The 17,888-nt window shown below is 40.3% G+C and overlaps 1 protein-coding gene across 9 annotated transcripts in view; it reads left to right on the forward strand.

The window, feature by feature from the left end:
• Positions 1 to 17,888, forward strand: part of FHIT (fragile histidine triad diadenosine triphosphatase) — a 1,524,027-nt gene that overhangs the window by 1,206,957 nt on the left and 299,182 nt on the right. For all 9 annotated transcript variants that reach the window (XR_009492299.1, XR_009492298.1, NM_001040646.1 and 6 more), the window contains 2 exon segments: positions 16,284 to 16,429; positions 17,792 to 17,821. Coding sequence is in view for 7 of the 9 variants with exons in the window: in NM_001040646.1 (NP_001035736.1) it covers positions 16,284 to 16,429; positions 17,792 to 17,821 (176 nt within the window). In the remaining 2 variants the exon portion in view is untranslated.

The raw sequence follows: 17,888 nt of genomic DNA on the forward strand, positions 1-17,888 counted from the left end.
TTTGGAAAACACTTATTAAGAGTAGTTTAAACAACACCGGCCTCCTTTTTCTGACAGTATGACTCTCAAGTCAGACTGAGCATCTTTTCTGTACCTTGGCAAATTTCCGTACTCAGAACTTTCTAAGTTTGGGTCAGTTTCCAGCCTTTCATCCTCTGTGCTCTCAATGTGATAAATAGTGAAGGTTTTGTTTTTACATTGTTGAGTGTTTTACGGGCATTGCTTCCTCTAGCACATCTTCCATCTTTTCGCAATAATCACCTCCTACATTTTTGTCCGTAAGTTTGCCTTCACTAAGCTCTTCTCGTTGCATATGCGGTTTTTTGAACAGCGCGGTTCCCATAGTCAGCTATTTCTTTTGTAACATCATTTACTTGTAACTCACATTTCACTTCCAGCATTATCACTTTTTGTTTCTTTGTTGCGCTTTCATATTTGGTGGCCATTTGCCTCTTCTGATTGTCTGTTTTTATAGTTTTAATTAGTAGAAGACTGTTAACTACATATTTTGCTGGCTGTGTGTGACTGAATGACAGATGCAAAGTGACCAGTCATTGATAGTGCTTTGAAAGAAGTGACATGGGATATGGATAACACTGAAAATCTATAATATTGCTTCCTCTCAATTTTCATTTTTTCTTTTTTGGCCCCCCTTTTCATCTATTAAGCTGAACCAGATGAGATTCTGAGTAAGCATATCTTTTCAGTGGACATGAGTTTGAACAAACTCCAGGAGATAGTGAAGGACAGGGAAGTCTGGGGTGCTGCAGTTCATGGGGTCACAAAGAGTCAGACACAACTTAGCTACTAAACAGCAATCATTTCATAGAAAGGCTTGTGTTTTTTCTATATAGAAATATTAATGATGGAATCTCTCTACTCTGTGGCATAGTACTTGAAATTGCGGCCTACTGGAGGAACATTTAGTCATCAGTAAGAAATATGTGACATTTAACCAATGATTAAGAGTCAAGAAATTTCAATTTTGGGGAATCCGCTGGTAGTCCAGTGGTTAAGACCCCACGCTTTTGCTGCTGAGGGCACAGGTTCGATCCCTGGTCAGCGAGTTAAGATCCCACAAGCTGTGTGGCTCAGCCAGAACAAACAAACAAAAAATAAATTTTAGCTTTCTTTTAAGCGATGTGATGTTGGTAATGAGAGAGATTGAGGCCTGTGTCTGAGTCTCCATGCCAGAAAACTGTTGGGTGACAAGGATATGTTTGTATTATCTAAGCATATAAAGAATATGGGAGTGAGTTTTAGGATCCTGTGGGAGGCATGACAATGTATGAACGTAAAGCTCTTACAGAATTGCCAGAGCATCTGTTTCTACAGTTTTTGCTTTCCTTAGGCATGCTTAAATTTTTTTTTCAATTATATACACATGAAATTAAAATATGTCAAAATCTTATGTTTTCGTTGGTATTTTTGTAGACCCTTTTAGTATATTTGGTCTCCTAATTGAAACATTAGGAAATATTATATGCTGTCTAAGCACAGAACTTGAAAAATGAAGGTCAGAAAAAGGTATGAATTCTAAATGAACTTAGGTATTTTAAATATTTTTGCAGGGCTTGTTTTGTGTTTTGAGAGTCTTTTATAGAAAAATCTTGTTTTGAAAATTTTAGTTAAAACTAGAGAGGAAAAAGAAATTATAAGATGACTAATTCCTGGACCCTGCCTCCAGTGATGTTCTAGGTTGTAAAGGGAAGGAAAATACTGACAGAGATAATATGGAAAAATGGACTGTGGAAGAGTAAGGGTGAAGTTTTAAATGTGGAGTCAGTGAAGTTCCTGGTTCTAAATGAGCACCGGTGTTGGTGAGCAACAGTATTTAAGTCACATACCCAAGAGGCAAAGAGGGGTGTGCTCAACGGAAGGGGGTCTTGAAGGAATTCTGTTGACTTTGTTTTAAGCAACTATTATTCAGCTTTCACTTACTGCCTGAAATATGCTATTCTTAAAAAGTAAAAAGTAAGTAAGTTAGTCACATAGTCATATCCGACTCTCTGCGATCCCATGGACTGCAGTCTATGCTGCCACTCAGTCCATGGGATTCTCCAGGCAGAAAGTACTGGAGTGGGTTGCCATTTCCTTCTCCAGGGGATCTTCCCAACCTGGGAATCAAACCTGGGTGTCCTGCATTACAGGCAGATTCTTTACCATCTGAACCTCTAGGGAAGCAAACACAGCTCCAAAACCCCCAAACCTTATAACCCTTATAAAGTTAGAATAAATATTAACCCAGTGTTAACAATGAAACCAAGCTAAGAGATTTAAGGAAGAAAGAGTGACTCTGAATGTGTTTCTGGTTTGAAACACTGTATTTCTAAATGCGTTTCTTGTATTATTATTATTTTGGAGATATCAGAGCTTCTTTTGTCATTGGTAGTTGACTTTATTAGGAGAAGAGTCTAAGCAGATGGAAAGAACAAAACTTTTTCCCTTTGCAGGCTTTGGAGGTTTAGTGATAAATGCTGAGCTATATTTGCATACAAATCACTATCTTGAAAAACCCTGCTTTCTTAACACTTTGGCAATGTTGTTCATTGCTGAAGTTTTTTTTTTCCTATGAATTATCTTTTTGTTTTTGGAGGATGCCTGATTAGCTTATTCTAGTCTGGAAGTCCCAGAGTGACAATAAAATGTCTTTTGCTTCTTGTTTTGGAAGCATTTGGAAATCACTTGCTACTTAGAGTTTTCACTCTTTTTTTTTTTCCTGGTAGGGTTTTCTGCATTTTTATTGTTGTAAATGATTTAGCCCATTCTTTAATTTTGAATGAATCACACAATTATCTTTATGTGTCCAGCTGTCTTTTGTTAAAAGAGACATGTTTTAAATTGCTCACTGCTGAATCAGATTAAAATGACTTTAGTGTTAGTCTATTTTAAAAAATCTTTAGTATGTCTTTTGTGGAGGGTTCATTCTTGTGAACAAGTTGCTCAGACACAGAGTAAATTTTTTTTTCACTCTTCAGGAGTGGGTCTATTAGAGTCTAAGCTAAAGTGAATAGAAGTATGAGTTTGTTTGTAACCACTCTTGGGGATGAATTTCAGATAATTCTGCTAATTTAAATCAGTGATTCTTACCTTTGTTGGGGTCCAGAGACTAATAATTCTTTGTATGATGAAGACCAAAGGACAGCAATAGATACATACAAGCACACACACCATATTCCATTTTGTGAACAGATTCAGGAGATTCATAGGAGCTCTGGAGTCCATCTAGACACCCAGCTTAGGAAAGTCTGTTTAGCTGGTTCCAGGAAATCTGAAAATTCAGGAAGCCAGAGTCTCTAAACAGTGAGCCATATGTCATAGACTCCATTCATCTATCTCCTAAATTATATCACTTTCTACCCACCTCCTCAGCCAAAACCCTGGAGTCTTCTTTGATCCCCCTTTTTCCTTTGCTCCCCACCTCCATCAGTAAGTCCTATTGCTCCTGCCTCAGAAATATGTCTTAAAATTTCTGCAACCCCACTGCCACCACCTTTACCCAGGCCTGTTTTCAATCTCTTATCTAGTCTCTGGTAAAGACATCCCCAGTGGCCTTCAGCTTTCATCCTTGCTTTGATTGAAAAAAATTTTTTTTCCTACACAACATTTAGAGTGATCTTTTGAAAAGAGAACTCAGATTCTGTCACAAACCTTCACTCCCCAGTGGCTGAAATGTTTTGGAGGCAACCCGAGGCATGTAGAATTAATCCAAAGTGCCAACTCCAGGGGAACAGGCCTGGTTTACTAGTCTGTTGTCTGTATCTGTGAGTCTGCTGCTTTTTCTTTTTATCATGTCCACTAGTTTGTTACGTTTTTTAGGTTCCATACATCAAACAGTATTTATCCTTCTCTTTCTGACTTATTTCACTTAACATAGTGCCCTCCATGTCTACCCATGTTGCTGCAAATGGCAAAATTTCTTTCTTTTTGTGACTAAGTAGTATTCCATTGTATGCATGTATGTGTATATATACACACCATATCTTCTTAATCCATTCATCTGTTGATGTACACTTAGGTTTCTTAAATACTTTGAAAATTGTGAATTTTGCTATGTGAATTGTTTCTTATGTACTTTGAAAATTGTGAATTGTGCTATGAACATTGGGATGCATGTATCTTTTCGAATCGGTGTTTCTTTTTTTCCAGATGCATACCTAGGTGTGGAATTGCTGAGTCATATGGTAGTTCTAGTTTTAGTGTTTTGAGGAACCTCCAAACTGTTTTCCACAGTGGCTGCACTAACTTACATTTAACTGGGTGTCTTTTAGATTAGAAATTTAGGACTTAGCTTTTTTTTCTTTTTTAAGTGTATTTCCCTCAGTAATTTTCATGTTAGGAAGTTGAGTCTGGTCAGTTTCTATAGTCTCTTAGGAAGAAAGGTTTTCTAGATTGAGCATTGAATAAGCATCCATGCCATTTATTCGTTCACTGAATATTCATTAAAGGCCTGTCCTACATGGAACACCACGGATGCCGGGTGAACATGACTAGGGAATGTTTCCTGTCTTCTAAGAATGCTCTACCTGCCAAATATTCCCTTTTAATGTCTTCTTCCCTTTTTTCTGTCTCTCATTTTCTATTTTCTCTCATTTAGGAGTCTCTGCTATTCTATAATTCATACTTGCTTGCTCTTTGCTTTCACATAGAATGTGAACTGTGATATTAGGGTGCTTCATTGACTTGTCCATCCACACTGAAGATCTCCTGGGAAATGGAATTTTCCGTGGCTTTTGAGGGGCATAAACAAGCCTGAAGCTGAAATCTGTGCTTTCCAGGACCTGATGGAATTTGCCCTGGATGGATGCTGTCTACAGGGAGACAGCTGGATTTCGATCTGGCTACCCTCTAGAAGTAGATACTGAACGTGAGCTCTCCTTATTCCCAAACTGGGTAGAATATAAATGTGTACATGGTAAAGTGCTATTAAATTATTTATGTTGTTTGTGGTTTTCCAGCAGCTCTCCCATGAATTGCAGATCTTTAGCATTACTTTCTGATCTATACTAGACGAAAAAGCTTTTCACAGACTTTTTGAAGTGATTCTCACAGCAGAGTGTATATGTGGGTTGGTTTTTTTTTTTTTTTTTTTTTAAATCTCTCATTGGGAATGATCCTTAAATATTTCTTTCAGCCGCTGAGTGTACTTCATTCCTCTTCTACTGAAATTCTTCTGCAACTCTTAACACCTAAGAGCATTTTTATGGCATTGTCATTATGCTGTATTCTTATGCCTACGCTGGCACATTATGGATAGATACTTCTGCGTGGCAATAAGTTTCTTTGTCAGTACTCTCCTCACCATACTTATTTAAAGTTCACTTGCTTCTGTATATTTCTGGGACCATACCAAGAATACTGAATTTTCATAACAATTACTTAGAGATGTTGTAAGAGTTAGAAATGATTCCATATTGTTAAGGAAGAGGAAAAAGAGTCTTGGAAATAGTCTCCTTTTGCCCTAATTAGAGAATGGCAGATTGTTTGTTTGTAGGCTGATATTCTTCCTTCCCTCGTGGCAGCTGTTGTTGCTCGTTGTTCAGTTGCTAAATCCTGTCTTTGTGACCCCATGAACTGCAGCACATCAGTTTTCTCTGTCCATCACTGAACTAGTAAATCTCCCCATTCTTCCCTCCTTATCCCTACCAAGGCCTCAGAGTCTTCAACAGACTGCTCTAAGCAGCTGCACAGGTTACTTGGAGTTAGCAGAAGAGAGGAAACCCATTTCCTAAACTTGGTGTTGTGCTAGGAGAACAGGCGATGAGCAGAGCCCCCACCCCGCTGGCTGGCTGGTCCTCGTCCTAGTTCCAAAGACACAGTGACGTTGCTGGTTGGCTTGGAGAAGGGGGAAGAGCTTTGATGGCTCACACTGGCAGTTAAATGCTCTAGTTTATAAGTGACATAATCACTTTTGCTCACGACTCCTTGGCTGGAATTCCTTCCACTTTACCCAACCGTGAGGATCCAGGGAGTATAATCCTGTCACATGCCTAGACCTGACAAAAATAGAAATAGTGAGCCTTTTGCACCAATGACTGCCATGTCCTATTCAATGTATTTTAATGCTCAGCTTCCCAGTGAATTTCATGAAGCAGAAGGCCCTCTTGCTTTGCTCATATTACTAGGATATGTGCTCTGCTTTTTGGTTACAACACAGAAATCTTCAGGCATCTATCTCTTGGTATAGGTAAAGGATGTTCAGTATTCCCAGAAGAGGTTCAGTAGACCAAAATTCCTCTGAAACACTTGTTGTATACAATATTCTACAAAAAAAGTAGTCTTACTATTAAAAAAATATAAGAAAAACTGCTTAGTATCTCTCTTTTCTTTTTTTTTTGAAGTCAGAAATACACATTGCTGCTGCTGCTGCTAAGTCACCCCAGTCGTGTCCGACTCTGTGCAACCCCACAGACGGGCAGCCCACCAGGCTCCCCCGTCCCTGGGATTCTCCAGGCAAGAACACTGGAGTGGGTTGCCATTTCCTTCTCCAATGCAGGAAAGTGAAAAGTGACAGTGACGTCACTCAGTCGTGTCCGACTCTGTGCGACCTCATGGACTGCAGCCTACCAGGCTCCTCCATCCATGGGATTTTCCAGGCAAGAGTACTGGAGTGGGGTGCCATTGCCTTCTCCCAGAAATACACATTAGTACACAGTTTATCTTGATGAGTTGTATTGTAAAGAAACCTGTTTTACCTCATTTCAGTGTTTCTTAACTTTCTTTGACCACACCAATGCTTTGTTTTCTCTTGTGTACTGTCTATTAACATCTCATGGGAGCAGTGTTCTGGGGAACCACGGTAGCAAAGACTCTACCAGGCGCCTGGAGACTTCTGTGACCCTGGGAGGCAGTGAAACAGCACGGATGGTTTTCATGCATGGCCCTATTTTAGGTTTTCACCTTAGTACTGCGTGGCCTTGGATGCGTAGTTGCGCTTTTTTTGTTCTCTACGTTTGAATGTGGGAAAATGAGGGTGATACTATCTACCTCAAAGGATTGCTGATTATCACTAGGACATAGTAGGCAGCAAGCAAGTGTTATGTTATTTTTTCCTTCCCCCACATACTTAGTTTAATATAAGGATGTAACTTTTTTTTCTTTTTTCTTTTCCAATTCTATTAGGATAATATAGGATTCTTTTTCCTTGAAATATTCACAGAGTATGTGAAATTTAAACCAAAGAATCTGCACAAGAATGTTTTCTGGGTGAAGGCTCCTCTTTCATTTTACTTTCATTATTTGGGTTGTTATTGTTGAGGTTTTTGATTTCTTTTTTTTTGGGGGGGGGTGGTATTGTTTTACAGTGTTGTGTTAGTTTCTGCTCTACCACAAAATGAATCAGCTGTGTGTGTGTGTGTGTGCCCCCTCCCTCTTGGTCTTCCATCCCACCCCATCCCATCCCTCCCCTCTAAGTCATCACAGAGCACTTGGACATCAAAGAGCACTGAGCTGCTTGTACTATAAAGCAGGCTCCCACTAGCTATCTGTTTTACACACGGCAGTGCACATAACGTCAGTCTTAATCTCCCAAGTCATCCCCCCACACCCCATGTCCACATATTCATTCTCTACATCTTGTGTCTCTATTCCTGCTTGCAAATAGTTTCATCAGTACCATTTTTCTAGATTCCACATATCTGCTTAAATATATGATATTTTTCTCTTTCTGACGTACTACAATCTGTTTGACAGACTCTAGATCCATCCATATCTCTACAAATGACCCAGTTCTCTGTTTTTATGGCTGACTTAGTCCATCATGTATATGTACCACATCTTTTTTATCCACTCACCTGTTGGTGGGCATTTAGGTTGCTTACATATCCCAGCTACTGTAAATAGTGCTGCAGTAAGCAGTGGGGTACATGTGTCTTTTTGAATTACAGTTTTCTACCCACTCCAGTATTCTGGCATGGAGAACTCCATGGACAGAGGAGCCTGGCAGGCTACAGTCTGTGGGGTTGCAAAGAGTCAGACACGACTGAGAGACTTTCACTTTTCACTTTCTCAGGGTATATTATGCCCAGTAGTGAGATTGCTGAGTCATATGGTAGTTCTATTTTCAGTTTTTTAAGTAACCTTCATACTGTTTTGCAGTGACGCTATCAATTTACATTCCTACCAACAGTGCAAGAGGGTTCCCTTTCTCTATTCCCTCTCCAGCATTTATTGTTTGCAGATTTTTTTTTTTTTTTTTTTGTCGGTGGCCTTTCTGACCAGTGTGAGGTGGTGGTTTTGATTTATATTTCTCTAACGATTAGTGAGGTTCACCATTTTTCATGTGCCTCTTGGCCATCTTCTTTGGATATATGTGTATTTAGGTCTTCTGACCATTTTTTGATTGGATTGTTTGTTTTTTCAATATTGAGCTTCAACTGTGAAAGTCACCCATTTACTTCTCCCTACAAGTGTGGCTATCCCCTCTGAGCAGCCAAATCAGTGCAGAAGTTTTGGGGTTTGCTCAGGGCAGATCTATCAGGAAAAAGATATCTGATTCTTCTCCCACAGATGACTAAGGGCTTGTGTCTTTGGCTCAAAGCATTCTCCAGGACACAACATGAGAATTCTAGAGGAAACTTGTGAGATGGTTGCCCTAAGATCCAGGTATGAGCAGAATACTGTCATTATCTTAATTCCATTGTCCTGGAATGTATCATACTCTGGAAATTAAATTTTGTTAAAATTACATTCATGCCATTTATATTTATGGTTGATGAATATTCCATGAAGTCTTCTTTGAGTTACTGCAGTGGATATGTTAATATCCAGTAAAGAAAGGTATGGCCCAAACTGTCAATATGCTTCTTTAGAATTATATTAGTTAATTTTGGGGGTAATATTTCTACCTTTCTTATTTAAAAAATGTCACAGAAGTGCCTACATTGTGAGTAGGAGATGACTTTTGAGATGCCACCTACTTTGATTCAAAACTCTGCAACTGTGCTTCTCAACTGTGCTACTTAACTCAAATTAATTGAATCTTTCTTAAAAATACTTCATGGTCATCCTGGTGTTGTTTTTTGAAGTGAATTAAGAATTATTTTAAATATTTGCAAGGACTAGGATTATTTGTTAGAGCAAATACTTCATTTTATAGGGTCTGCGGAAGTCTGCAGTACAAGCTGGAATGTTCCTTGTTTGTCATTAAATGACATACTGATCTTCGTAGAGATGAATACAGATTTTTTAAAATTAGTTCAGAAGAATGACTGATTCTTTTCTTTTTAATTCTTCATCATATTATTTGATGCTGACTTACTCCATATTCATACATGCACATGCTAATCAGCTTCATCAGAATCAGTAATATTTTGATGGTTTGATTTATTTTAGTGACTTTTCTATTCTGAATCCCTAGAATAGATCAGATATGGAAAAATAAATGGGAGCAAGCCTGAGCAGCTTTGAGAATAATATTCTGCTTGTCTTAATTAATCATCAGAATCAGTACATTTCCATTTCTCTGTCACGACTCTATATTTAAATAGTTCATATTCGTCATGGAAATGCTCATAAGATTATTTTTAAATCATCAATTATTATCCTTGATGAGCAAATTCCAAACTTATCAAAATTTTTTTAAACAGAAATGCAGCAACAATAACGATCATTTGCTGTAGTTGGGATGGTTCTCAGTTTTACAGCATCTCATTTTGTTTTCAACTCGAGCAGACCGTTGCAGTTTTTTTTTTTCTTTTTGGTTCATGAAGTGGTATGGGAAGCCCCAGAGAGAATATATGGGCCTCCTGTGACAAGCACACTCCAGCGGGTGGTTGACTGCTCAGAGGTGGGGCTTCCTTGGCAGCTCGGTGATAAAGAACCCAACTGCCAATGCAGGAGATGCAGATTCAATCCCTATGTCGGGAAGATCCCCTGGAGGAGGAAATGGCACCCCACTCCAGTATTCTTGCCTGGAAAATCCCATGGACAGAGGACCCTGGTGGGCTACAGTCCATGGGGTCACAAAGAGTGGGACATGACTTAGTGATTTTTCTGCAGAAGCCTAGCTGGGATTTTTTAATAGCATATTGGTCTCAGGTTTCCAAAAGAATAACAACAACAAAAACCCTAGAAGTTGCAAGGACTGTAAAGGCCTGACTTTGGGAAGTCACACAGTGACACTCATCACCTTCTACTGATCAAAGCAAGCCAAAGCCCGGCCCAAACTCAACAGGAAGGGAAATAGACTCCAACTCTTGGTGAGAGGAGCAGCAAAGTCACTTTGCAAAAGGACATGTAGCATGGGAGGGATTCTCGTGTTTTATTGGTGGATAAATATCTTTAGGCATTTCACTTGATTTCTTTCCTGAATTTTGAGTATTCTGAATTGGCTGTGTGTCAGTAAGAGTTCAGCACAGGGCCTGGAATGTTGCCACCTCACTTTAATGTGACAGAAACTCCCTACATGTTCACCCAGAAGGACAGAGACAGTCACTTATGGGCTGGTGGTGAGAGTGGAGAGGAAGAGGGAAAGAAAGGCATTATCCAGTTTTTGGTAGTCCTTGGTGATACAGATGATGCTATGAGAAAGTCAATGGCTCCCAATAATTAGACTGTCTAACAAGCAATGGGATTTTCAGTTCATCTGACAGCCTGACTCATTGACATTGACTGTAATATCTAATCTTCCTCCGATCTGTCAGCCCAAGGGAGCCCAAGATACCTTGAAGAAACTGAAGCTCAAAGATGGAAAAGGGCGAAAATACAGGCTCTGTAACCCTCTGGCTTGCTCCTGCTGATATGAGATAGGTCTCTTATTCTTGATCCTGTTGTTCATAGTTCCTTGGTAGAACAAGGGCATTCTCAGGGCTTCCTCTGCCCAGCACTGAGCCCCCTTCCACTGTAGGGTTATATGTCTCCTTTCTTCATTTGAAGCTGAGTTTTTCTCTTGCCCTTGGCAGTTTTGCACAGTGTTATTTGTATTTCAGGAAAAGCATGAATCTCTTCCATGAACAGAAGGACTCTGGCAACGGAGGGCATGCTTTTAATAAGAGGACTCACAGAGACTGAGTCATGAAACCTATAAAAAGTATAACATCACAAAGCTATACTTGATAACATGGACTTTGGACTCAGATGGACTTGAGTTGAATTCTACTTTTAGTCTCATCTGGAATGTGCTCTCTTGCACATATTTCTTATTTTCCATAAGCTGTAATTTCCTCATCTGAAAAATAGGAATTATAATAGTACTTCACTGACTTGTTGGAAAGAAGAAGTCAACGAGAGAGAGAGCACACATATAAGCCAAACAGTGATTTTGGCCAAAGGAAGAATGCCCGGCAACTTTGATGCATCCATTTCTAGGCCATTTTCAAGGACAAAATATTCTGGTTCAAATTTGGAGAAATACCTTCTGATTTTAGAAGGTGGAAATGCAGGACCACACTGAAAAGTTGATCTAAGACCCCTAGTCAGTTAGATCTGCCTCTTCTGTGCTCCCACAACAGTCAGTACTGATTTCTATCAATAGCACTCATTCTGCATCATGGGGCTTCCCTTGTGACTTAGCTGGTAAAGAATCCACCTGCAGTGTGGGAGACCTGGGTTTGACCCCTGGGTTGGGAAGATCCCCTGGAGAAGGAAAAGGCTACCCACTCCAGTATCCTGGCCTAGAAAATTCCATGGACTGTATAGTCCATTGAGTCTCAAAGAATCAGACACAACTGAGCAACTTTCACTTCACTGCATCATGGTCTTCCCTGGTGGCTCTGATGGTAAAGAATCCGCCTGCAGTGCAGGAGACCCAGGTTCGATCCCTGAGTCAGGAATATCCCCTGGGGGAGGGAATGGCTACCCAGTCCAGTAATTTTGCCTGGAGAATACCACAGAGGAGCCTGGCGGGCTGCAGTCGATGGTGTCACAAAGAATCTGATACGACTGAGCAACTAACATCTCACTTTCTCTGTGTCATAACAGATTGTTAATGCTACATGACAGTTTGGGATAATAGAGAGTTAACTCTTCAAAGTCAGTTACTCTGTTGCATTCATCTTGGCATCCTAGATCTTCACACAAACCCCAGACTGAAAGCAGGCTATAGACGTAGGATGGATGGATGAATGGGTTGCCAGCCAATCCTCTGGTTGGTTCACTCCTATTTGTGAAGTCCACTGTAAATCTCATCTGAATTTAAATGCCTTTGTTTACTTTCTTCAGCTGTGAGAAATCCCTTGGTCTACCACAGGAACTAAATCATGATTGTTGATCTTCTCTTCTTTAAAAAAAAAAAAAAAAACAGTTATTACTAAATTAATGTCTATACTTTAGATTATTGGGTGAGGCTAGATCCTGTTTGATAATCTCTTTCACAGCCTTTCAGACATGATGAGTGCTGGATAAATATATTAAATTCAACAGAGTAGGTTACCTTCTTGGAGGGTTATCATGCATGTTGGCAGAATAGTCTCTTCAGAGGTGTTAATTATGCACCAAGAGGACCCAGGAGAAAGGGTGCTCTTGTAGCCTATGAGTAATATGGGATTTGCCCACTAACAAGGCCTAAGAGTCTTCAAATTAAATTATGTTGCATCTGTGATATTACCTTAAACCAATTGGCATATAAACAGTGGCAGCAGAATTTCGAGAGCTGTCTGCTCTTCTTCAAGATTAATTTGCTTTCCCTGAGTTGTTTCTCTAGGAACAACATGTAGCACATGGGACCCACTGTCTTAGGGTAGTATGCTATTTTGTTCTTTTTAATATGAGAGTTGTGAGTTAATTTTATTTATTCATTCATTTTTAAAAAATTTTTGAACATGCTGGGCCTTTATTGCTGTATGGGCTTTAATAGATAAAGTTTGTCTGAGACCCCGAGTATTCTAGGTAGGAACTACTATTTTCCAGGTATAAATGAGTTTTTTTTTTTTTAAAGGATTTTACCTTTATAATTTTATTTCCCTTTGGGCTCACATGAAAATTTAGTTTACATTAAAAATGAGTTGACATTTCTCTAGCTCTCATCCAACATTAATTCTAACCGTGCTTTGACTAGAAAACATATATTGCAGTCTATCCCAGTCTCGTGTAGATGATTGTAAGGTAACTGGACGTCATCACCGTTTGATCAGGATCTTAGTACTCAGGAGTGTCTGATGCAAAGATCTGGTTTGCTGTTTATTTGCTCGTTCCAGCAAGACGTAGTAAGTATCTCTGTTGTTGTAGGTGGTGGTAAATTAGCAGTAAACGAGACACATGCTTCGCTTGTGTGGAGCTTCCATTCTCATCTGGATACTTGGTAATGAAGCGACAAAAGTGCCAGCTGGTGGCGAGGGCTATGGAAAGATTAAAACAGGGGAAAGGGAGAGTGATTATAGGTAGCGGATAAACACCCTAGCAGTTAAATGCTCTTTTGAGAGACTGGCATTCAGATTAGGATCTGAATTAGAAGCAGCCATAGGAAGATCAGGGGGAATTGATCCAGTCAGAACAAATAACTGGAACAAACCTCCCCCAAATCTAGGAAGGAGCTTAGTCTGTTTGAAGAACAGAAAGAAAGCGAATACCGCAGATGGTTAGTATACATGGGCTTCCCAGGTGACTCAGTGGAAAAGCATCCGCCTGCCAAGACAGGGCATGCTGTTCGATCTCTAGGTGCGGAAGATCCCCTGGAGGCGGAAATGGCAACCGACTCCAGTGTTCTTGCCTGGAGAATCCCAAGGACGGAGGAGCCTGGCGGGCTACAGTCCATGGAGTTTCAAAGAATCAGACATGATTTAGCAACTAAACAGCGACAACACAGTCTACAGGAGAGTGGTGAGGAAAAAGAGACTGGGGCGGTGGGTAAGCCTCACTCACGATGCGGCCTATCTGAGGGTGAGACTCGGGCTCTGCTCTGGCTGTAGAGGAACTGAGAAAAGATAATTGATCCTGACTTTCTGATGCCCAAGTAGTGCCTGGAATGACCCCAGGAAGTGTGTTGCTGAGCAACTCTGCTGCTGGCCAGGTCAACTACTCACACTGCACCCAGGGGCTGCCGACCCCCACTGTGTAACGCCAGGCCCCGCTGCCTCCCTGTAGAGTGACGTGGAGCCCACGTGTGTGGGTCATTTCTAGGTGTAGATGCCCGTGTGGCCATCCTCAGAGTCCCAGCAGAACAAAGAAGTGCTCATACGTGTGACCACAAGCTGAAGTAAGCACATTTGACAGTAATCTCCATTTCACTTTTTTTTTTGCATCAAGATATGTGTGTGTGTGTGCTGCCGTCTATGGGGTCGCACAGAGTCGGACATGACTGAAGCGACTTAGCAGCAGCAGCAGCATGTGTGTGTGTGTGTGTTATATGCAGATAAGATGACTTTTTATTAAAGGGTTGGGTTGCCAGGAATATTACGTCAGGACAATGTTGCCTAAATGGGTTGGTGAAAAATGTTTACCTAAATGAGAATGTGTTAAGTCTGTTTATCTGTTTTGTGACATGTTGTAATACTAATATTCAGTTAAAATGATAAATGAATGTGATGTATCACCCTGCAGTTAGGTATACACAAGATAAAATACCTCGATTCAGCCATTTTGGTTCAGTCTCATAAACAGCTGGAGTCATTAAACATTAGGTTAAGCTAAGCCTTTAGCACCAGGCAAGCAAAATGAGCAGGTATTGCGATTTTTATGACATTGAAAATGAAAAACGTTTTAGATGTTATTCATATTACTAAAGTTACATTAGACACAAAGATTGCCAGATTCATTCCACCCGTTTTCACAGTCAGCAGTTGTTTAAATAAAATATCATTCCCTTCCCCACCTAGTTGCTGTGTACAGACACTGCCAACCACAGTAATTATGGATGTTGTTGGAAGCTTGCAAAGTTGTCATCTTGCTGTGGTTTGGTGAAGTCAGAGCCTAAGGGAGGGTGTAAATTAAAGCAGAGAGGAGGAAGACTGGGAAAGGTCTCTTTTAACAACGACCAAAAAAAAAAGCAACTCAGTGGGAGTGGAGGCTGGCAATCTGCTAAAAGGAAATGAAAGGAAATTCTTCATTTCTAAACGGTTCATTGACCCATGATAATAAAGCAGCCCTGCAAAGAAGGATAATTATCTTTTTAAGTATCAGATGCCCTGTGGGTAAAGGCCTCCCTTCTCCTCTCTTGAAAAATGAACTGAGATTAAACAAATACTCCTTTTCCTAGTTTACCATTGACATGAATTTCCTGGTTATGAGCAAAAGTAATCAGTTTTCTCTTTTTCTTTTCCCCCCTTGTCTTATGGAAATCAAGCCCGCCCAGCTGAGCTTAGTGCATTTCCCCCTGGGCCCTGAGTCCTACCAATAGTTTGGGGAGCTAAAGTGCTTGATATTCTGGTGAGACTAGCAATTGCAAACTTGTGGTTTTATTATGCCCCTTAGCTCCTTGGCTCAAGGCAGAAGCATGCTTTTTTTTTTAAACAAGAAAAACGAAAGACACAGAAGAGAACATTAGCTTTTTTTCTCCTGCTGGTACCTGAAAAATAAACAAGAAATTCACTGTAGCTTGTGTGTGTATACATATGGATGTGTACATGTCTCGACGTGTATGCCCATACATATATGATGAGTTCAAATACAAAAAGGAAGTGAAATGTTATCGATGATGTGACATTGAATATTTATTTGCTACCCACAAATGATCAAACATGTATCCTTTTTCTCTAGACTCTTGTTTGTTCAGACCAATAATGTAAATATGTTGACTAGTCTGACTAATAGAATACATTAAGATGGTTTCAGTTGCACAGACAACCTAAATTGCTTAACCATGAGGCACATCTGCTTGTTATAAATGAAGTTGGCTGTACATTTTCAGAATGTCTACACTCCTTTAAAAAAGAAAACTGCTATTATCTTTTCATTAGCTGTTTTTCTAGAGAGATTTTTGATGTTCAAGTCTTAACCATGATGCTCTTCATAGAAAAACCAAATAAATATTCCAGTTGCTTTTCCAACCCAGAGCCTTTGGCTCCTTGAGAAGACTGAGCTTCAGAATAGAGTTCAGGAGATAACGGTCCAGAATAGATCGTGCCTCGTGGCATAATTACTTCAGCCAGCACTTAAGCCTTTTTGAACACTGATGTCTTTTTCTCTTAAAAGAACTTTCTCAGGGCACTACAGCTTCTCCTTCAGAGTATAATTAGCCGTCAGCTCTGTTTGAACTCCTTGGAGTTCAGTGGTTGGTAAATATTTGTTCTTTTATCCCTTAGCCTTTGTGAGTTCAGGCCCTGGGCCTGATTCAGTGCGATGGGTATAAACTTCTTGGCGAAAACGTTCCCTAAAGCAAGCAGAATGTACCTTAACAGACCTCACTGCAGATGTCCTCGTGTGTCCCCTCCGGCCAGTGGAGCGCTTCCGAGACATGAGTCCTGAAGAAGTGGCTGACTTGTTTCAGGCAGCACAGAGAGTCGGCACGGTGGTAGAGAAGCATTTCCAGGGCACCTCGCTCACGTTTTCCATGCAGGTGAGTATACAGAGAGCTCAGAAATTAGTTTTCATCCTTTTCACATTGAACTCTCTCCCGTGACAGCATTTCCCCATTCTGTGCAGTGTAATATTGGCTTCTCAAGTGGCTCAGTGGTAAAGAATCCACCTGCCAGTACAGTAGATGCAGGAGATTTGGGTTCGATTCCTGGGTCAGGAAAATCCCCTGGAGAAGGGAACGGCTACCCCACTCCAGTATTCTTGCCTGGAGAATTCTATGGACAGAGGAGGTTGGCGGGCTACAGTCCATGGGGTCGCAAAGAGTCAGACATGACTGAGCAACTGAGCACGCATGCAGCCTGGTACTGGGTTGGCCAAAAAAGTCCGTTAAGGGTTTTCTTTAAGATGTCATAAAAAAGAAAAAGTCCAAACAAACTTTTTGGCCAACACAGTAGTTTTGTTTTTCTTTAGTTGTTTCCCTCTTACATGATTTCTTTTGTCTGTAGTTTGTCTGGAGTGCAGATCACAACCCATCAGGTTGACTTTAGGACCCACTAATGGATTGAGAACCAACACGTCTGAAAACCCCCGATGACACAGATGTGCTTCATCTTGGCTACAGCCAGGCACAAATTCTCACCCAGGTAGTCTGGGTCCTAGGAGTCAAAAGACTTTCCTAAATTTGCGGAGTTCTAGTTTAACTTTGAAATTTCTGAGTTTAAAAACAATGCTTGTTCTGCTATTCCAAACCAGATGAACACTTACTTTTGCTTTATGTCATGGCTAATGACTGGATTTGTTTGCTTATTTTCAACTATTTCAACAAATAGTTTTGTCGAAATAGCTTCAGAAATCCCAGGGGAGAACCCAGAATAGGGAAAGAGTCCAGCTAGAATAACAGTTCCGGCTTTTCTCTCAAGGTCAGACCAGCTAGGAAGGGCCCACTTTCCCTGCTGTTGCCATGTGAGAGCCCATATTTTTGCTCAATGGATTATGTTTATAGCAGATTTCCTAAATTGAGACTTAAAGTCATCAGACTTTAAACTACATCTGGTTTAAAGATAACCAAAAGGTATGATACTTCACCTCCCCAAACATTTCCAGTCTTCCATTAATGGAATTAAAACCGTAGCCAAAAGCAAAGAGCATGAAAAGTAGGAAGGGGGTTGGCTCACTGGATAATTTGTATCATTTTTGTACATAACTTCTCACTTACTCTCAGACAGAAATGGAGAACCGTCAGGTTCTACACATTTGAAGCTCATGGTCCCCTTGAGGAAACTATAAATTAACACACAATGAAATTGGATCTAAATTATTAATGGGCGCTATTTCTGAATAAGCAGGAGATACCATCTATCTGTTCTCACCTCTTTTTTTTTCTTTGTTTTCCTGTTTCCAGGATGGCCCCGAAGCCGGACAGACTGTGAAGGTGAGTGCTTATTATGTGCATACAAATTAATAGGGGGTGATTACGAGAACTAATAAAAAATCACACT

The sequence above is a fragment of the Bos taurus genome, chromosome 22 (assembly GCF_002263795.3).
Source record: "Bos taurus isolate L1 Dominette 01449 registration number 42190680 breed Hereford chromosome 22, ARS-UCD2.0, whole genome shotgun sequence".
Lineage (NCBI taxonomy): Eukaryota > Metazoa > Chordata > Mammalia > Artiodactyla > Bovidae > Bos > Bos taurus.